Raw genomic sequence first — 14245 nt, 5'->3', positions numbered from 1 at the left:
TGAAAATCAACTTCAACGAATCACATTTCGTTTTATTTCCCATTTTTTTATGTTATTTCGATAAATCGTTTTATTTTTTAATTTATTTTAAGTTGAATTGAACGAATATCGATTTGTTTAGTCTTCTCCAGCAGGTATAGCATCCTCCAGACGTCGAATGAACTTGACCCGAATTTCCGTCGTTCCATCACCTTTCAATTGTTCCTGAAATTCAAAAAATGTTCTTAGTTTTCTTGATTGAAGTTCACCAGAAGAGGGAAAAAAACGTCACAACGGATAATGATGCCATGCTTACCTGAGCAAACCAACATTGCACTTCAAGCTGCACCATTTCGAGAGCACCGCGAATGCATCCACAAAGAATTCCACTATACCGGAGTGCGCTCATGTCAGCGGGCAGTTCAACGAATTCCGTCAATGGATTTGTGTCGAAAATGAGTGAAAATTCGTCAGCCGACGCCGCCCAATTCGATATCGTTGGCTGAACGTTTAAATACATTCGGAATGCTTGTTGAATTTTATCGGCCGTTTCGCGCATATCCACGCATCGGGTCGATGCGGTTCGAGATAAAAAGTCTTCGATTAGCCGCACACCCATATTATAGCCTATTCGCTCCAGTTGTTTGTTCACATCGTCGATATTTTCGAAATCACGAATGATTTGCGTTACAAGTGCACCGTACGTTAGCGTCAACAATTCCGAGTTCTGAAACACATAAAACGATCCAAATCAATATCGAAATATTTATTGGGAAATAAAAGTGAAAAAAGCAGAAACGAAGCGATAATTATCACAAGTAAATCGTATACATGGTAATAGATTTTAAAACTGGTTTTATTTCGAGTTTTGATGATCAAAAAATATTTATTCGCTTAAAAAGTAAATACAATTCGATTCACTTATAGAACAATTCTTTCTTATTTGCCCACTAGTTATTGGTTTACAAAACTGATTTCATCTAAAAAGGGACCTAATTTGTGTCCTAAATCGAATTAAAAACATACACATAGTTTCATTTCTTAGAGTAAAATTGTTTGACTGGATTGACGCCCACCATATTGGTCAAAACATTTTGATATTATCTCTCCGATTTGATGAATTGAATGGCATTGTTGCTCATGATAGGCTGCGGATGTGATGATTGTGTCGGTGGTTGTGATTGGATTTGTCGCGGAGCCGACTGAATATTTTGATGTGACATTTGATTTTGAATTGGACGACCGCTGCTGATTTCACGCCCACTGATGATTTCCGGTCCCATTTCAGGGCCACCGTGTGAATGAAACCGTCCACCTTCTCCTCGCACCCGATTCATGGCGTGTCGATGCCGTGATTCGTGCAAATATTTTGGTCTTTCTTTTGGAATGCGACTCTCCAGTTTGGCACGAGCCTGCCTTCGCTTCAATATTCGTTTGTACTGTTTGGCGTTGACATACAGGGGCTCTTCTTCGGCGTCAATGTTTACATCGTCGACGGTTGTGTTTGAGTTACTGGCCGATGTGGCATTGCCCGAGAATACCGTATCGTTTGTTGTTGCGGTGGCCAAGTTAGTGCCACTCAACATATTGGTTGCCGTATTCGTGGGCAATATGGTGGCAATGCCTCCGGTGTTTGGTGTTGAGTTGGTAGTCGCTGCTGTGGCAAGCATCATCATAGGCGCCTGTTGCCCATTCATTGTCTGAGCCGCTGTTGCTGTTGGTGTGGTGCCGGGAATTTGTATCAAATTTCCATTGATATTAATGATTTGTGGCTGTGTCGGCAATGAATCGTTCATCGTTTGCATCGGCTGATAGAGAAACGTTTGGCCATCGGGTAACTGGAGTATTTGTGCCATGGGTTGTGAGTGTGCTGCCTGTTGAACGATTGTCTGCAGCGATTGCTGTGGAACTGATTGTACCAAAATCGGTTGGCCTGTATTGGATATCGGCATTGAATTCATCGAAACCACTTGAATTTGTTGACCATTAGTTCCGCTCACCGTATGCTGTACATCATTTTGAGCCGTGCCCTGTTGATGCTCCATATTTTTTTTTTCGTTCGTTATCGATATCGTTTGCCTCCCACTTGTTGATCCCCGAGACGGTGTTTTTTTTGTTTTATTTTACCCTCCTTTTACACGTTTCACTTTAAACGAAGTGGAAAGACGGGTGTACATTTGTTGTTAATTTGATAAAAAGGAAATGAAAATTTGTGGGTGCGTGTTGCTGGCCCGTGTTCAGCATCAACTTTTGGAAACTATGTAATGTATAAATTCGCTTTCAATTTAGTATCACATGCACGCACATTAGCTTCCTGCGCCTTTTCGTATTTGTCGATTGTGTTTGTTTGTTTGTTTTTTAATTCTTTTTTTTGTGTTATTTCACGAATCTCAGTGCGGTCTTATGGTCTGTGAATCAGTAGCATTTAATATTTGCAGGACATCGATCATTCTATAAAAAAATGAAGGGAAACATCGAAATACTGTAGACTCCATTAACAACCGAAGTACATATTCATTTTCAATACAAAAATTCATTTGCCTATGCATACTGTGGAAAACATATTTTGACTTGGACTACCAAGTTTGTCATTATTTTAGTTAAAACTAACAGAAACTGAATGAATAACATCCGGCTAAAGGTGAATAGCAACTGTGTATATACTGTGATTTATGTTTGGCTATGGTTTTTGCAACATTTTCAATAACAAATCATTTTGAATCGTTTGCCATACGGGCATTAGTCTTTTTTTTTTTGCTTCGCTTTTTTTTCAGTTTGTGTGGTTTTTCGGAATTGGTTATTTTCTTCCAAAATGAATAACAAATTGCATATGTAATGCCCTATAACTAAATATTTCACTCGACTGACATATATCAACTACCAACAAATTCGAAATATTATGCGGTACTTACGACTTTCTTTGAATCCAATCGGCTCGTTTGTCTTGACATTATTTTACGTCCTTACTTAGAATAAATGAAAATCAGTAAATTTCGATTGATTTCGAATGGAATTTGCTAGGCAAAAACAGTATAATATCCAGCTGCTGGATAAGTTGAGTTAGTTTACAATCGCCTTTGCTTCTGTACGAAATCGAAATCAAACAATGGCGTTTAATCAACATACAGACACACATTTATATGGCGTATGTCATCAACGACTAATTACATTACGTCTAGTTCACATGATGGAATTTATTTCGTTTTCTGAAACTCTATCGTTTTTCTTCTTCTTCTTTGATTTCCGTAATTTATTAAAGCTGCATTTTCAATGCGAACGCATATTGGAGCCAAAAATTAGTTTAATTTTTTTCTGCATAAATTGTTATGAATAAATGAAACGAAAAATCGATTGAAATTTTCCATACACTAACAATGGTAAATGGTGTTGGTGGTTTTTTTTTCGATAGAGGTCGCTAGCAATGGGATTACATTAGGTTAGCTGTCATTGTTTGCATTCTCTTACACTTGCCCAAAACAGAAACTTCAAATGGGTGCTTGACCAATAATAATCCTAAAGGAAAAAAAAGAAAGAAAAAATCCTTCGTTGAGTTAAAAATTCAGAACCCTTCAGATTGTCGACACAAAATCCTGTGCACAAAAATTTCCATCGAATCACATTTGGGAAACGAAACATTTTAGTCGTCAATGGCAAACACTTTTATTCAAACAATGATTTAGATAAATAAATACAAGAAAATATTTGGGATTCCTCCAAATTGAAAACAGAGAAAAAGAAGAAAAAACCAACAAAAATTGACTTGAACTCATTGTTTTGTTTGAACTGTTCACGAAGTTTCTCAAAGTTTCGGATCCAAAGTGTGACGAGATTTGTTGGAAACTAGGTTGTACAGCAGCTGAAAGAGAGCAAAAAAAAAAACAGATACCAAAATGTTTTGAATGAAATCCAAGTGGGTCTCGGTTGATTTGATAGCGAGTGTTTTATGGTTTGAACGGAAAGGATAATATCGTGAAGAACGAATTGAAGAAATGGGTGGCTCAGTGAGTCAAGTGTTTCGATCGGGCAGTGCTCTGCTATCAAATCGCGATGGTAAAGTATCCGAGCACACAATCGATAAAATCCACACCGTTTTCGAAATTCTCCGTGCAAATCCCAAGATATCAATACAAACGCTGGAAGGGCTACTAACGCAAATAGCCAAAGTGAGAATTCCACTTTTATTTCGGTTTTTGTTTTTGTTTAGTTTCATTGTTGCATGCAAATAACAAAATGAAAATTTGAACTGTTTGTTCTATCGTGTTCTATCTTTCTCTCTTTTTTGTCTCTCCCTGCCGAAAAAGTATGAAAATGTATTGGCAATACACGACGAATGCGGGTATAATTTGTTGCAGAAAAGTGTTGGAATCAATCACATCGAATTGGCACGATGGCTGTTGCAACGACATCGTCCCGATGTGAATCGCAGCGCTTGTTCACTTCCACTTCATATTGCCTGTTTAAAGGGTTATGAGGAATGCGTTGAACTATTGCTGAAACATGGTGCTCGAATGGATACAGAGGCTCGCATGTGTTTCCCAGGGCCAGGGCATTGCAACAATTGTGAACTCAGTGGCAAATATCGAGGTGTTAACGATGGTGTCACCGGGGTGTGTAGCCCAAATCACAATGAACGTCAGAATACAAAGCTACAGAATGCTGTGTGCTATGCCATCGATGGTGATCAAATTGGCGTACTGAATATTCTATCACAGAAAATGGAAGAACCTTGGTTGCCATTCCGAGTGAAAAAACCGCTGTTGCATTTGGCCTGCGAACGAGGTGCATGGAAATGTGTTCAACAATTGGTTATCGCTCGAAACGATGAAATTAATCTAATCAAAGACGAATACTATCCAATTCACCAAGCAGTCTTACATGACCAACGCTTTTTAGAGATATTAATTCAACACGGAGCCATCACAACGGTACGAACGTGCACGCAACAAATGACATTGCTACATGTTGGTACGTTGCAAATAAATCAATACATACACATTGAGTTAATTGATTGGCAATTAAAAAGTTTTGCATTGTTCATTGATTGTTTGTTTGTGTCTTTGTTTGGTTTCGGTTTTTTTTTTCTTTCTTGTAGTGATATTTGTGGCACGCAAATCCGCCGATGATACATTGGCGACGATACGCATCCTGCTGGAACGTGGCTGCAAGGAGCTCATCAACGAGCCCGACTCATTGGGAAATACGCCACTTCATGCACTCCTCGTCCGATATGCCTTGGAAGAGGCACGGTACGGATTTCAGAAATGGAATAAATGGGATATTTTACATTTAGTACGATTCCTACTACAAAATGGTGCCAAAGCAAGTATCAATCAATCGGGCAATAGTGCGTTGGCTTGTGTATTTCGTCATGTACGCGACTGGGAAGTTTGCTACGAGCTACTGAATATGCTAATCATTGATGGTGATCCAAATATTGTCGGTCGTGATGGGTCGGTACCGATCATGGTATGCCTTGTTCCACTGATCAACAAAGATCAACTGCATCATTTCACGCATTCAATGAAGGTAAGACAATGTTAAACTTGACCATTCACATGTTAAATAACCCAGACGTTGAGCGATGCAAGAAAAAACAAAAATTAACCATGAAACATACACGTTTGATCGTTTCAGGTGTGCTATTTGAATTGCATACGAATACTGTTGCAGCACGGAGCTAACCCGAATTGTTCGTATCGTTCGAACTTGACGCCATTGCATGTTTTAATATTTACCGTTAGCGAAAACTTGACGTTGAACTGTGAAACTCAAAAGCAAAACAATTTCGATTTTATTAAGAATATTTTATTGCTGCTGCTGCAGCACGGATTAGACTGTAACACATATCAGCATATACTACAATCGATCATGGATATGGTACAAAATTTGCGTGTCAGTCAAGATATGTTGTGTATTTATGAATTGGCGTTAACATTGATTCAATACGGTGCCAATCCGAACATAGTGGTAAATGGAAAAGCGACATCGGGTAGTGCAATTGTGACGAATGAAATTGCAAGTTTTGGCGATAGCATCCGAACGACAAACGGCCAGCACGGCAATAGTGATTCAAGTGGTGTCGGAGGCGGTGGTGGTGCCACGGGCTATCGCAATGCAAACGGCGGCAGCAGTGATGGCTCGTTTCGTACACATTCGCGCTATATTTTATTTTACTACATCATTTTAATAAGTAAAAAGGAGTTTTTGTTGACTGATCCAAAGCAAACGTTTGCACGAATCATTTATTTATTTTACTATTCGATGTCACACGAACCGTTGTACAATTGTCTGAAATGTTTGCATAACTTTTACGTCGCTCAGGTTCCAAATCGTTCAACAGAAAGCCTAATCGCTCTCATTTCATCGTTATATCGAAGACCACGGTCACTGAAGCAAATCTGCCGACAAACCGTGTACACTAGCTTAAACAATAAACTAGCACAGAATGTCAACAAACTCAATTTGCCAGGACCACTGAAGGAGTACGTTCTGAATTTTGAGCCGTAAATTTGCGCACGTGTGCTAAACCAAAAACACACACACACAAACACAAATCGAATCTTTTAGGCTAATCTCTATGGAATAACAAAAATAAAATGTCGTAGCATTTAAAAAGAGAAACGAAAATTGAGAAAATGAAAACACACGAGTATGAAATGAAATTTCAAATAAAAACTCACACATTTATCATTTGAATCGAGTCGTTTGATTGATGTTGTTGCTGTTGTTGTTGTGACACGTTAAAGTTAACTTTCATTTAAAACGGAAAAGTATTCGCCAGAAGATTCGCATTCACCGTTACATTTACGAGCCTCAGAAACAGTCAACATCTGAAACAAATCAGTCAGTCAGTCAGTCAGTCACACACTACCCATATGGTGCATTCTTGGCATTTATTACCATTTTCGATTTTCAAAACAGGAATCTAGAGGAAGTGTATGTCTAAAGTCTTAATGAAATCAACGTTCATTCGCTCGAATCGACTTTGACGGGTGTTTCGCTTGAAATGAAGGAAGTAATGTGTATACGACACAAACCGAAGCAAAACAAATTTTAATTCTTGCTAAATACGAAGAGTATATTCATTTTTTCATCCGTACAAATGTACAACTGAATCGATCAAAATATTCGGATCGGTATAACAAAGTACCGGAAATCTAGCAACAAAAAAATCCATCATAAGATCGCTCAGTTTGTAAGGAAAACAGGTTAAATTGTTGTCACTTTCAGGTAAATTACCCAGGCAATCTAAATTAAAGTGAAAAAAAAAACATAAAGTGAGTATATCTTATGAATTGTCGTTTATAACAAACGCACTTATTTGCTTGCGTAGTCGTTGCCTTTAATTGCTTTGAATTTGTTTCATATTATCTGTTTTTAATCAATTTATGGTATGCATACAATTCATTGCATTAAGTGGTACAGTGTGCGAGCAAATGTGAACACTTTTGGTGCAAGTTCATCAGAACGTGTTTTCAAGACTAGAAGTGCAGTTTGGGCACTGACAGAGTCTTAACCAATTGGTGGCTAAGCACACACGCAACATTCGGTGGTCAGTTTGGTGTGTGTACTTGCTTCTTTTTTTTGCTTTCGTACATCACAGTCTAACCATTTACGTCTATTTAGCTGTAATCGTTTCGAGGTATCGTAAATATGCATGGCTTCAATGTGGTTCGACTTTTTTGGTTCTGCGTTTTGCATTCTACAACCTTGGCGCTGTACCCTGTTCTGTAAGCATACATCAATCTGGATCACTTGTTGTATATCAAAACAATCACTTGAACTTGAAATTCACTCGTACAGCCCAATACGTACGTATGCACTTCAATTCTAAATGCTCGTCGTCATTCTGGTCGAAGCGATACTTTGTTTCAATTTCCCGTTGTGATTCAGTTTGAAATTCGTTCCCACTCTTCGTGCATTGTTCTTGCTTATACAGTACACGTTGCTTACACGCTTCATACTTACACATAATCGCAAGAAACACAACGATTGCGCTTACGCGAATAAGCTAAGCAGCACGGTTCAGCAAATACCCTCAACGGCCCACTGCTATAATATATATAAAATACGATTTTCCGTTTATTTTTTCTTTGATTCTTAAAGAAGCAGCGCGCGCACAACTCAAAATCATTTCATCCGTTCGACAGGTTTACACCTCAATCATAGATTAGTTTCGTTATTTTTTTTTTACTTCAAAGGTTTGTTCATGTGTTTTGATGTTCAATTATGCATTGTGTTTCAGTTTGAAATTAGCGCTGAACGGTTTTTAGATGTTTTCGGCTTGAAAACGATGTAAATTAAAAAAAAATTCATTCACTTGATCTCTCTGTGCAGTTTAGAACAAATCGACGACAATAAATTATAAACGCGTACAAACGCGCGCGAGGTGATCCGTTGAATGCTGTGGTATCTTTCAGCAGCGAGTACAAATGTAGTGTTTAAAATTAATTACCAATAAATCATTCGGTTGATCACTCGCGCGTGATAATAATACAACTGCAAGAATATACGAAATTTGAACAATTAGTGCAAGAAACAATGGCGCCAACGCCAGAAACATTCGGACCAGTAGTTCCAATACCGAATGACAATGCAAGTAATACGGGCTCACCGAAGAATCACTATAGAAATAAAGCATTTGTTCAAGATGAAGTGCTGGATAGCACAGCATCGCCACCAGTATCAGCACAAGTAAACGGTTTGATGCAACAAAACCGGTCAAATGCCGAAAACATATCGGATACATTGGATTTCGATGATATTTTGCCACACATTGGTGAATTTGGCACTTATCAGAAAATCCTCTTCTTCCTAATGATCCCATTCGCATTTTTCGTTGCATTCGTGTATTTTTCACAAATTTTCATTACACTTGTACCAGAAAAGCATTGGTGTCGAATCTTTGAACTAGAGCATTTACCCACCGAACAACGGTAAGTTTATTATCAATTTTTTTTTAAAATACTTTGTACTGAAACTTAGCTAAAGACAATTTAATTAAAATGTTAATTGCCCTATCTCAGTAATATGGTTAACAGTAATAATAATTGGTAATTTTGTTCGGCCATAACCATTAGACGTCCTTAACCAATGTGCATAACATCACTCGCAATTAAATGGGTGAACACAATGTATTTGTACGAATTGAGAGGGAGAAAATACTTGTTTTTTCTCGAAAAAGAATTTAAATAAAACAACATTACGCATTATTATTATTTATTTCACCGTCTAATCACAGACTGAATAACATTATACAATTCATTTACAATTTGACAAGCAGTGAGACACTCCCGAATCGAATAGCCTAGCCACCAGCCCTAATGACTTCGAAGTGGCGCTCTGCGGCCTCCGACCGTGACCACCACTATTCGCTATACATACAATTCTTCAAAAATACTGTTGTCTAAATTGGATACATTTCTACTAAATATTTGCCTTGATGCCGAGTCCAAAAACGATTGCTTCACTTTGTTAAAATTTCTACACGCTACAATAAATGGCTGATTACGAGCATAGTCCGTGCCATAAGTTTCAATTCTAACTAAATCCCTATTTCTTATATTTCTTTGGTTTCTGTTGTCTAATCGTCTCGTATATACAATTCTTTCTCTGAGCGCCGTACAAATCAACTTTCCTAGGAGGAGATCATAAATTAACAATACCGAGGCACTTATACGCCGCCTCCAAAGCGCTTGAATATTCAAATTATCACATCTAAATTGATACGATGGCAACCTATAATTAACATCTCTTTGGTAGATTCCTCTAAATGCCCAAATTAAAAAGTTTTTCTGAACTGATTCAACTTTGTCAATATATGACCGGTGGTATGGATGCCACACTACACTAGCATACTCTAACTTATACTACATAGTCACACAAACAGCATAATTGGTCAGAAGAGCTGCCTTTCGGTATATTGTCGTCACCGTCGTCGTTCTTGTTGCCACAAATGTGCAATGCACATCATTTCGCCATAGAAAAAATATCGATTGACATTATTGATAGGCTTTGGCTAGCTGAGTGTTGTCTCATTTTTGAGCCCAATCCATAAATGTTTACATGTGTTTTTGCGCATATTTTTTTTTGTTCAAATTGAGTAATTAGCAATTGGCGAGTGATTTTTTCATTGCTACCTAGCTGCAATTTGATTTTCGTCTGTCTGTGCACAACCTCAATTCAAATGGTAATTCAGATTCTGCACCATGAGCCGGTTATTTACGATACCAACCGTATGCTTGCACACCAATCACTCAAATTTAGCACTGCTATCAATGAAACGAGCGAAAAAAAACAAGTTTAAAATTAAAAAAAAACACAGAGAATATAGCGTTTTTTAGCGCTAGACAATGTTGTGCACTTTATTATTACAAAGCATGAACAATTATTTATATGCCCATTGAAAAAAAATTTTACAACCGTCGTTAGAAACAAAAAAAAACAGCAAACTGCAAGAGTATTCGGTGTCCATCCCAATTAAAGTTCATTACACAGTGTACACATTTAATAGCCGTTGATTGCATTCACATTTATCTAATCTATTGTTGCTCTGCTGGTTTGCATCAATCCATTGCACCGTTCAAGTTTCGTCATCGTCGGCCGGTTGTGTTGCAATTCGAATTCTACCTTTTTTGCCAACATATAAAACTAGGCTTTTGATTATAATCTGACTAATGATTTCTCAACGAATTAGCAGTTGAAATGCAACGAAACAACATTAGCAAAGCATAAAAAAAGCAGAACGTTTCTACACGCAGTTTCGCACGATTCCTGCTGAATAAAACACAAAAGTGCGTGGTAGTGATGAATCTGACGGTGTAATAATTTATTATTATTACTGAATATATTCTAACACTGTTTCGATGTCAATGAGCATGAGATCGTCGGAGAAAAAATTGCGCTACATGTGGATCTCATTGAAATTCCATTCAAATTTGAAACAAACACACACGAAAAAAAACCAGCCGAACAATAAAATTACCCTATGATTAGAGATGGAGAGGCGAAAAAAAATGCGAGCAATTTAGTGAATGCCGTTGATATATCTTCTTCTGCTTCATTCACAAACGCTTCTGCTCTCAATGCACATAAATTCTGTGAGATCGATGGTCATAAAAACGCACAGATGCTTTTGCTGAATGAATGATTGAATGCATATTTATGAGATACTCGTTTTTGATTAAAAAAATTAGAAGCTGATGACCTGCTACCGAATCACTCACATTGACTACCAACCAGCCATACGATCAATACTGTGAGAGTAGCGGCACATTCAAACATGGTGTTTTAATTGCGTTCACCTTGCTTTACGACGATTCCCAAGTACTGTAAATGAATTCAAAGGCATTTCTTGTAGTATCTCTTTGTGAAATAATAAAAATGTTCGTGACCTTTGTTACCTATATATTGTAACACGCACCATCAGATCGATGGTCGTTTACCGTGTGTACCAACATACGCGCACCAATCAACCTTGATCTCTAACGGAAATACAGATTGAATATCAAATCAAACAAATCATCGAAATATTGTTATTCAATTTTACTCTCAAAATTCTGCTTCGTAATCACAACAACACCATTTAAAAAATAAACCAACAAAAAATAATTAGAATTTTACGGAAGTCTTATGAATACATTTTTTATTCTCCCTCTGTGTCTCTTGAAATCATGTCATTTGTTGCTTGTTATGGATTTTGCTTTGCTGCTTGACTTAACAGCGGAACCGAAACAGAAAACAAAATGTGTATGATGGTATTATATTGCGCATAGAACTTACATTTGATCTGGGCGATTTGTCGGAATGTTAAATGAAAGGCGAGTCCGATGATGAAAGTTACATATCGTGGCAGAACATAGAAATCAAGAGAGTTGATTGCACAAGGACGTTTCTGCTATTTTTTTGAGAATATTAACACAAAAAGGTGAAAAAAATCAATCATGATAAAGTCGTCGACCGACTGACGACGGATGCAAAACGATTTAATCAGAGAATACAGAAGAGACCAATTTATCTTTATTACTTTTGTAACGTTCAAGGAAAAACACAATTCAAATCTGATTTGGTTTCGATTTGTATCTGTTAAATTTTCTGATTTTTAATTTGTTCTTCCTCACAGATTGTTATTGGGTATTCCACTAGATGAAAGTAGTATTAATGGCCATAGTAGGTGCTCCATGTATGCGGTGAATTTCACACAAATTCTGGCCGATGGCGTTACAAAAGCTGATCCCAATTGGCCGACAGTGCCATGCCAAAATGGATGGGAATTCGATAAGGAGGAGCTACCGTATACAACTATTTCTACGGAGGTGAATGCCCTGTCCACTTATTTAACTTGATTTTTTGTTGTTGCACAAAATGTTCTCTGATAATATGTTGGTGTTGTTTTCTAGCTCGAATGGGTGTGTGATAAGGCAGCATTGCCGTCGTTTGCTCAGTCAATATTTTTCTGCGGTGCCATTGTAGGAGGTCTTTTATTTGGGGTGATTGCCGATCGGTATGGTCGAATACCGGCATTGGTTGGAACTAATATGCTTGGATTTATCGGTGGAATCGCAACAGCCTATTCGTTTGATTTTATCTCATTTGCTTTTTTCCGTTTTATCGTCGGGTTTGCATTTGATAATTGTTTTACTATGATGTATATTCTAGGTGAGAGTTGATTTGATTATATTTCATCACTTTATTTAAAATCCATTGAATTGATTCAAAATTCTATTTTCACCCGTCATAGTGTTGGAATATGTTGGTCCAAAGTGGCGTACATTTGTTGCGAATATGTCGATAGCGATATTCTTCACGATTGCTGCATGCATGTTGCCATGGATTGCGATATTCCTTAAAAATTGGCAATTATTAGCGATAGTCACATCGGTCCCATTGGGTTTATCACTATTGACGCCATGGCTTGTGCCCGAATCGGCCAGATGGTTGGTTTCGCAGGGTAAAATAAAAAAAGCCGTTAAAATTCTTCGGAAATTCGAGAGGATCAATCGCACCGAAGTGAAACCAGACATTTACGATCGATTCGAAAAGAGTTGTACGCGACTACACAAAGAAGAAACGGCCAACAGCAATTATTCAACGATTGATTTATTCCGAAAGCCACGCCTAAGACAAATCACTATGCTATTAATTGTTATTTGGATGGCAATATCGCTGGCTTTTGATGGACATGTGCGAAATGTTGGCGCCTTAGGCTTAGATGTTTTTATCACATTCACGATTGCAGCAGCCACTGAAATGCCAGCCGATGTTCTGCTAACATTTACGTTAGATATTGTGGGTAGACGTTGGTACGCTTTTGGCTCAATGGTTTTGAGTGGCATTTTCAGTTTATTATCAACAATATTCCCGATTGGCATATATTCGGCACTGATGGCGATCATTGGCCGGTTCTGGATTAACATCTCGTATAACATTGGACTGCAATATGTAGCTGAAGTACTTCCGACCGTTGTCAGGGCACAAGGAGTCACATTCATTCACATTATGGGCTATGTGTCCAGTATTATTGCACCATTCGTCGTCTACTTGAGCTACATTCATCTCACGTTACCGCTCATTATTTTGGGTGTAATCGGCATCTTTGGCGGTATACTATGCCTATTCCTGCCCGAAACACTCGACGAAGAATTGCCACAAACTCTCGAAGATGGCGAAAAGTTCGGAATGAACCAACGCTTTTGGGATATTCCATGTTTCAAAAGGTCAATTCTTCTATTCTTTTTTCATATTCTAAACGAGAATCATTCGCATAATCTTCCCTACTATTAGAATGAATTGCCATCAAATTAAATAATAATCGATGAATTGTTTCTCTTTCCTATTTTTTTTTTTTTTTTGAATGATTACAGAAAAGTCAAGGATGAACCAGACACTTGCGGCTTTGAACGAGCCACATCCAGAATATCGGTTGGTGCGTCTTTGCGCGCTTCATCCCGTGCCGAAATCGGTTCGAATTTACTTCATCGATCCGTCAGCATTCGACGGTCGACGAAAGCCACACAATGCCCGCCACTTGAAGGTCTCCCAAGCAACTAACTCTGTAAACACACATTTTATTTATATTACAAATATATATTTTTATATTAATTTGATTTTTTTTAATAACAAATAGTGTGATAATAAACCACCTGTTGTGGGTTTCATATTCAATTAAATCTTGTGTTTACTTTTTGCTACCGTGAAAACCTCAAAGAAATTCCATTACCTTTTTATCAAAGCGAATTTGTAATAGTTGTTGAAATCCATTCAAAAT

The 14245-nt window shown here is 37.7% G+C and overlaps 4 protein-coding genes across 5 annotated transcripts in view; 2 read left to right on the top strand and 2 right to left on the bottom strand.

Moving 5' to 3' along the window:
• LOC129574011 (trafficking protein particle complex subunit 3) overlaps positions 1–3099 on the bottom strand; it is a 62183-nt gene extending 59084 nt beyond the window's left edge. The window contains exons 1-3 of one of the 2 annotated variants that reach the window (XR_008688651.1): positions 2892–3099; positions 296–706; positions 44–204 (exon numbers count right to left, since the gene is read on the bottom strand). Coding sequence is in view for 1 of the 2 variants with exons in the window: in XM_055455273.1 (XP_055311248.1) it covers positions 118–204; positions 296–706; positions 2892–2930 (537 nt within the window). In the remaining variant the exon portion in view is untranslated. Of the gene's footprint in view, positions 1–6; positions 205–295; positions 707–2891 lie in introns of those variants that run through there. The other variant, XM_055455273.1, reaches the window with a different exon arrangement.
• Positions 818–2429, bottom strand: LOC129573999 (nuclear transcription factor Y subunit alpha). The gene has a single exon (XM_055455254.1). The coding sequence runs from the start codon at positions 2022–2024 to the stop codon at positions 1080–1082; it is 945 nt and encodes a 314-aa protein (XP_055311229.1). The 5' UTR covers positions 2025–2429; the 3' UTR covers positions 818–1079.
• Positions 3100–3427: 328 nt separating the features above from the next.
• LOC129573976 (ankyrin-3) lies at positions 3428–6675 on the top strand. Its single transcript, XM_055455215.1, has 4 exons — positions 3428–4142; positions 4281–4944; positions 5072–5505; positions 5614–6675. Exons 1-4 carry the CDS (start codon positions 3969–3971, stop codon positions 6484–6486), a joined length of 2145 nt encoding a protein of 714 aa, XP_055311190.1. The 5' UTR covers positions 3428–3968; the 3' UTR covers positions 6487–6675.
• A 795-nt stretch (positions 6676–7470) lies between these two features.
• LOC129573978 (solute carrier family 22 member 13-like) lies at positions 7471–14167 on the top strand. Its single transcript, XM_055455217.1, has 6 exons — positions 7471–8180; positions 8317–8915; positions 12101–12293; positions 12378–12636; positions 12719–13694; positions 13842–14167. Exons 2-6 carry the CDS (start codon positions 8521–8523, stop codon positions 14026–14028), a joined length of 2010 nt encoding a protein of 669 aa, XP_055311192.1. The 5' UTR covers positions 7471–8180; positions 8317–8520; the 3' UTR covers positions 14029–14167.
• Positions 14168–14245: the final 78 nt, after the last annotated feature.

The sequence above is a fragment of the Sitodiplosis mosellana genome, unplaced genomic scaffold (assembly GCF_009176505.1).
Source record: "Sitodiplosis mosellana isolate CC-2019 unplaced genomic scaffold, AAFC_SMos_1.0 Smas_scaffold_6150, whole genome shotgun sequence".
Taxonomy (NCBI): Eukaryota; Metazoa; Arthropoda; class Insecta; order Diptera; family Cecidomyiidae; genus Sitodiplosis; species Sitodiplosis mosellana.
Note: the sequence above shows the minus strand (reverse complement) of the source record. Positions and strands in the feature narration are given on the sequence as shown.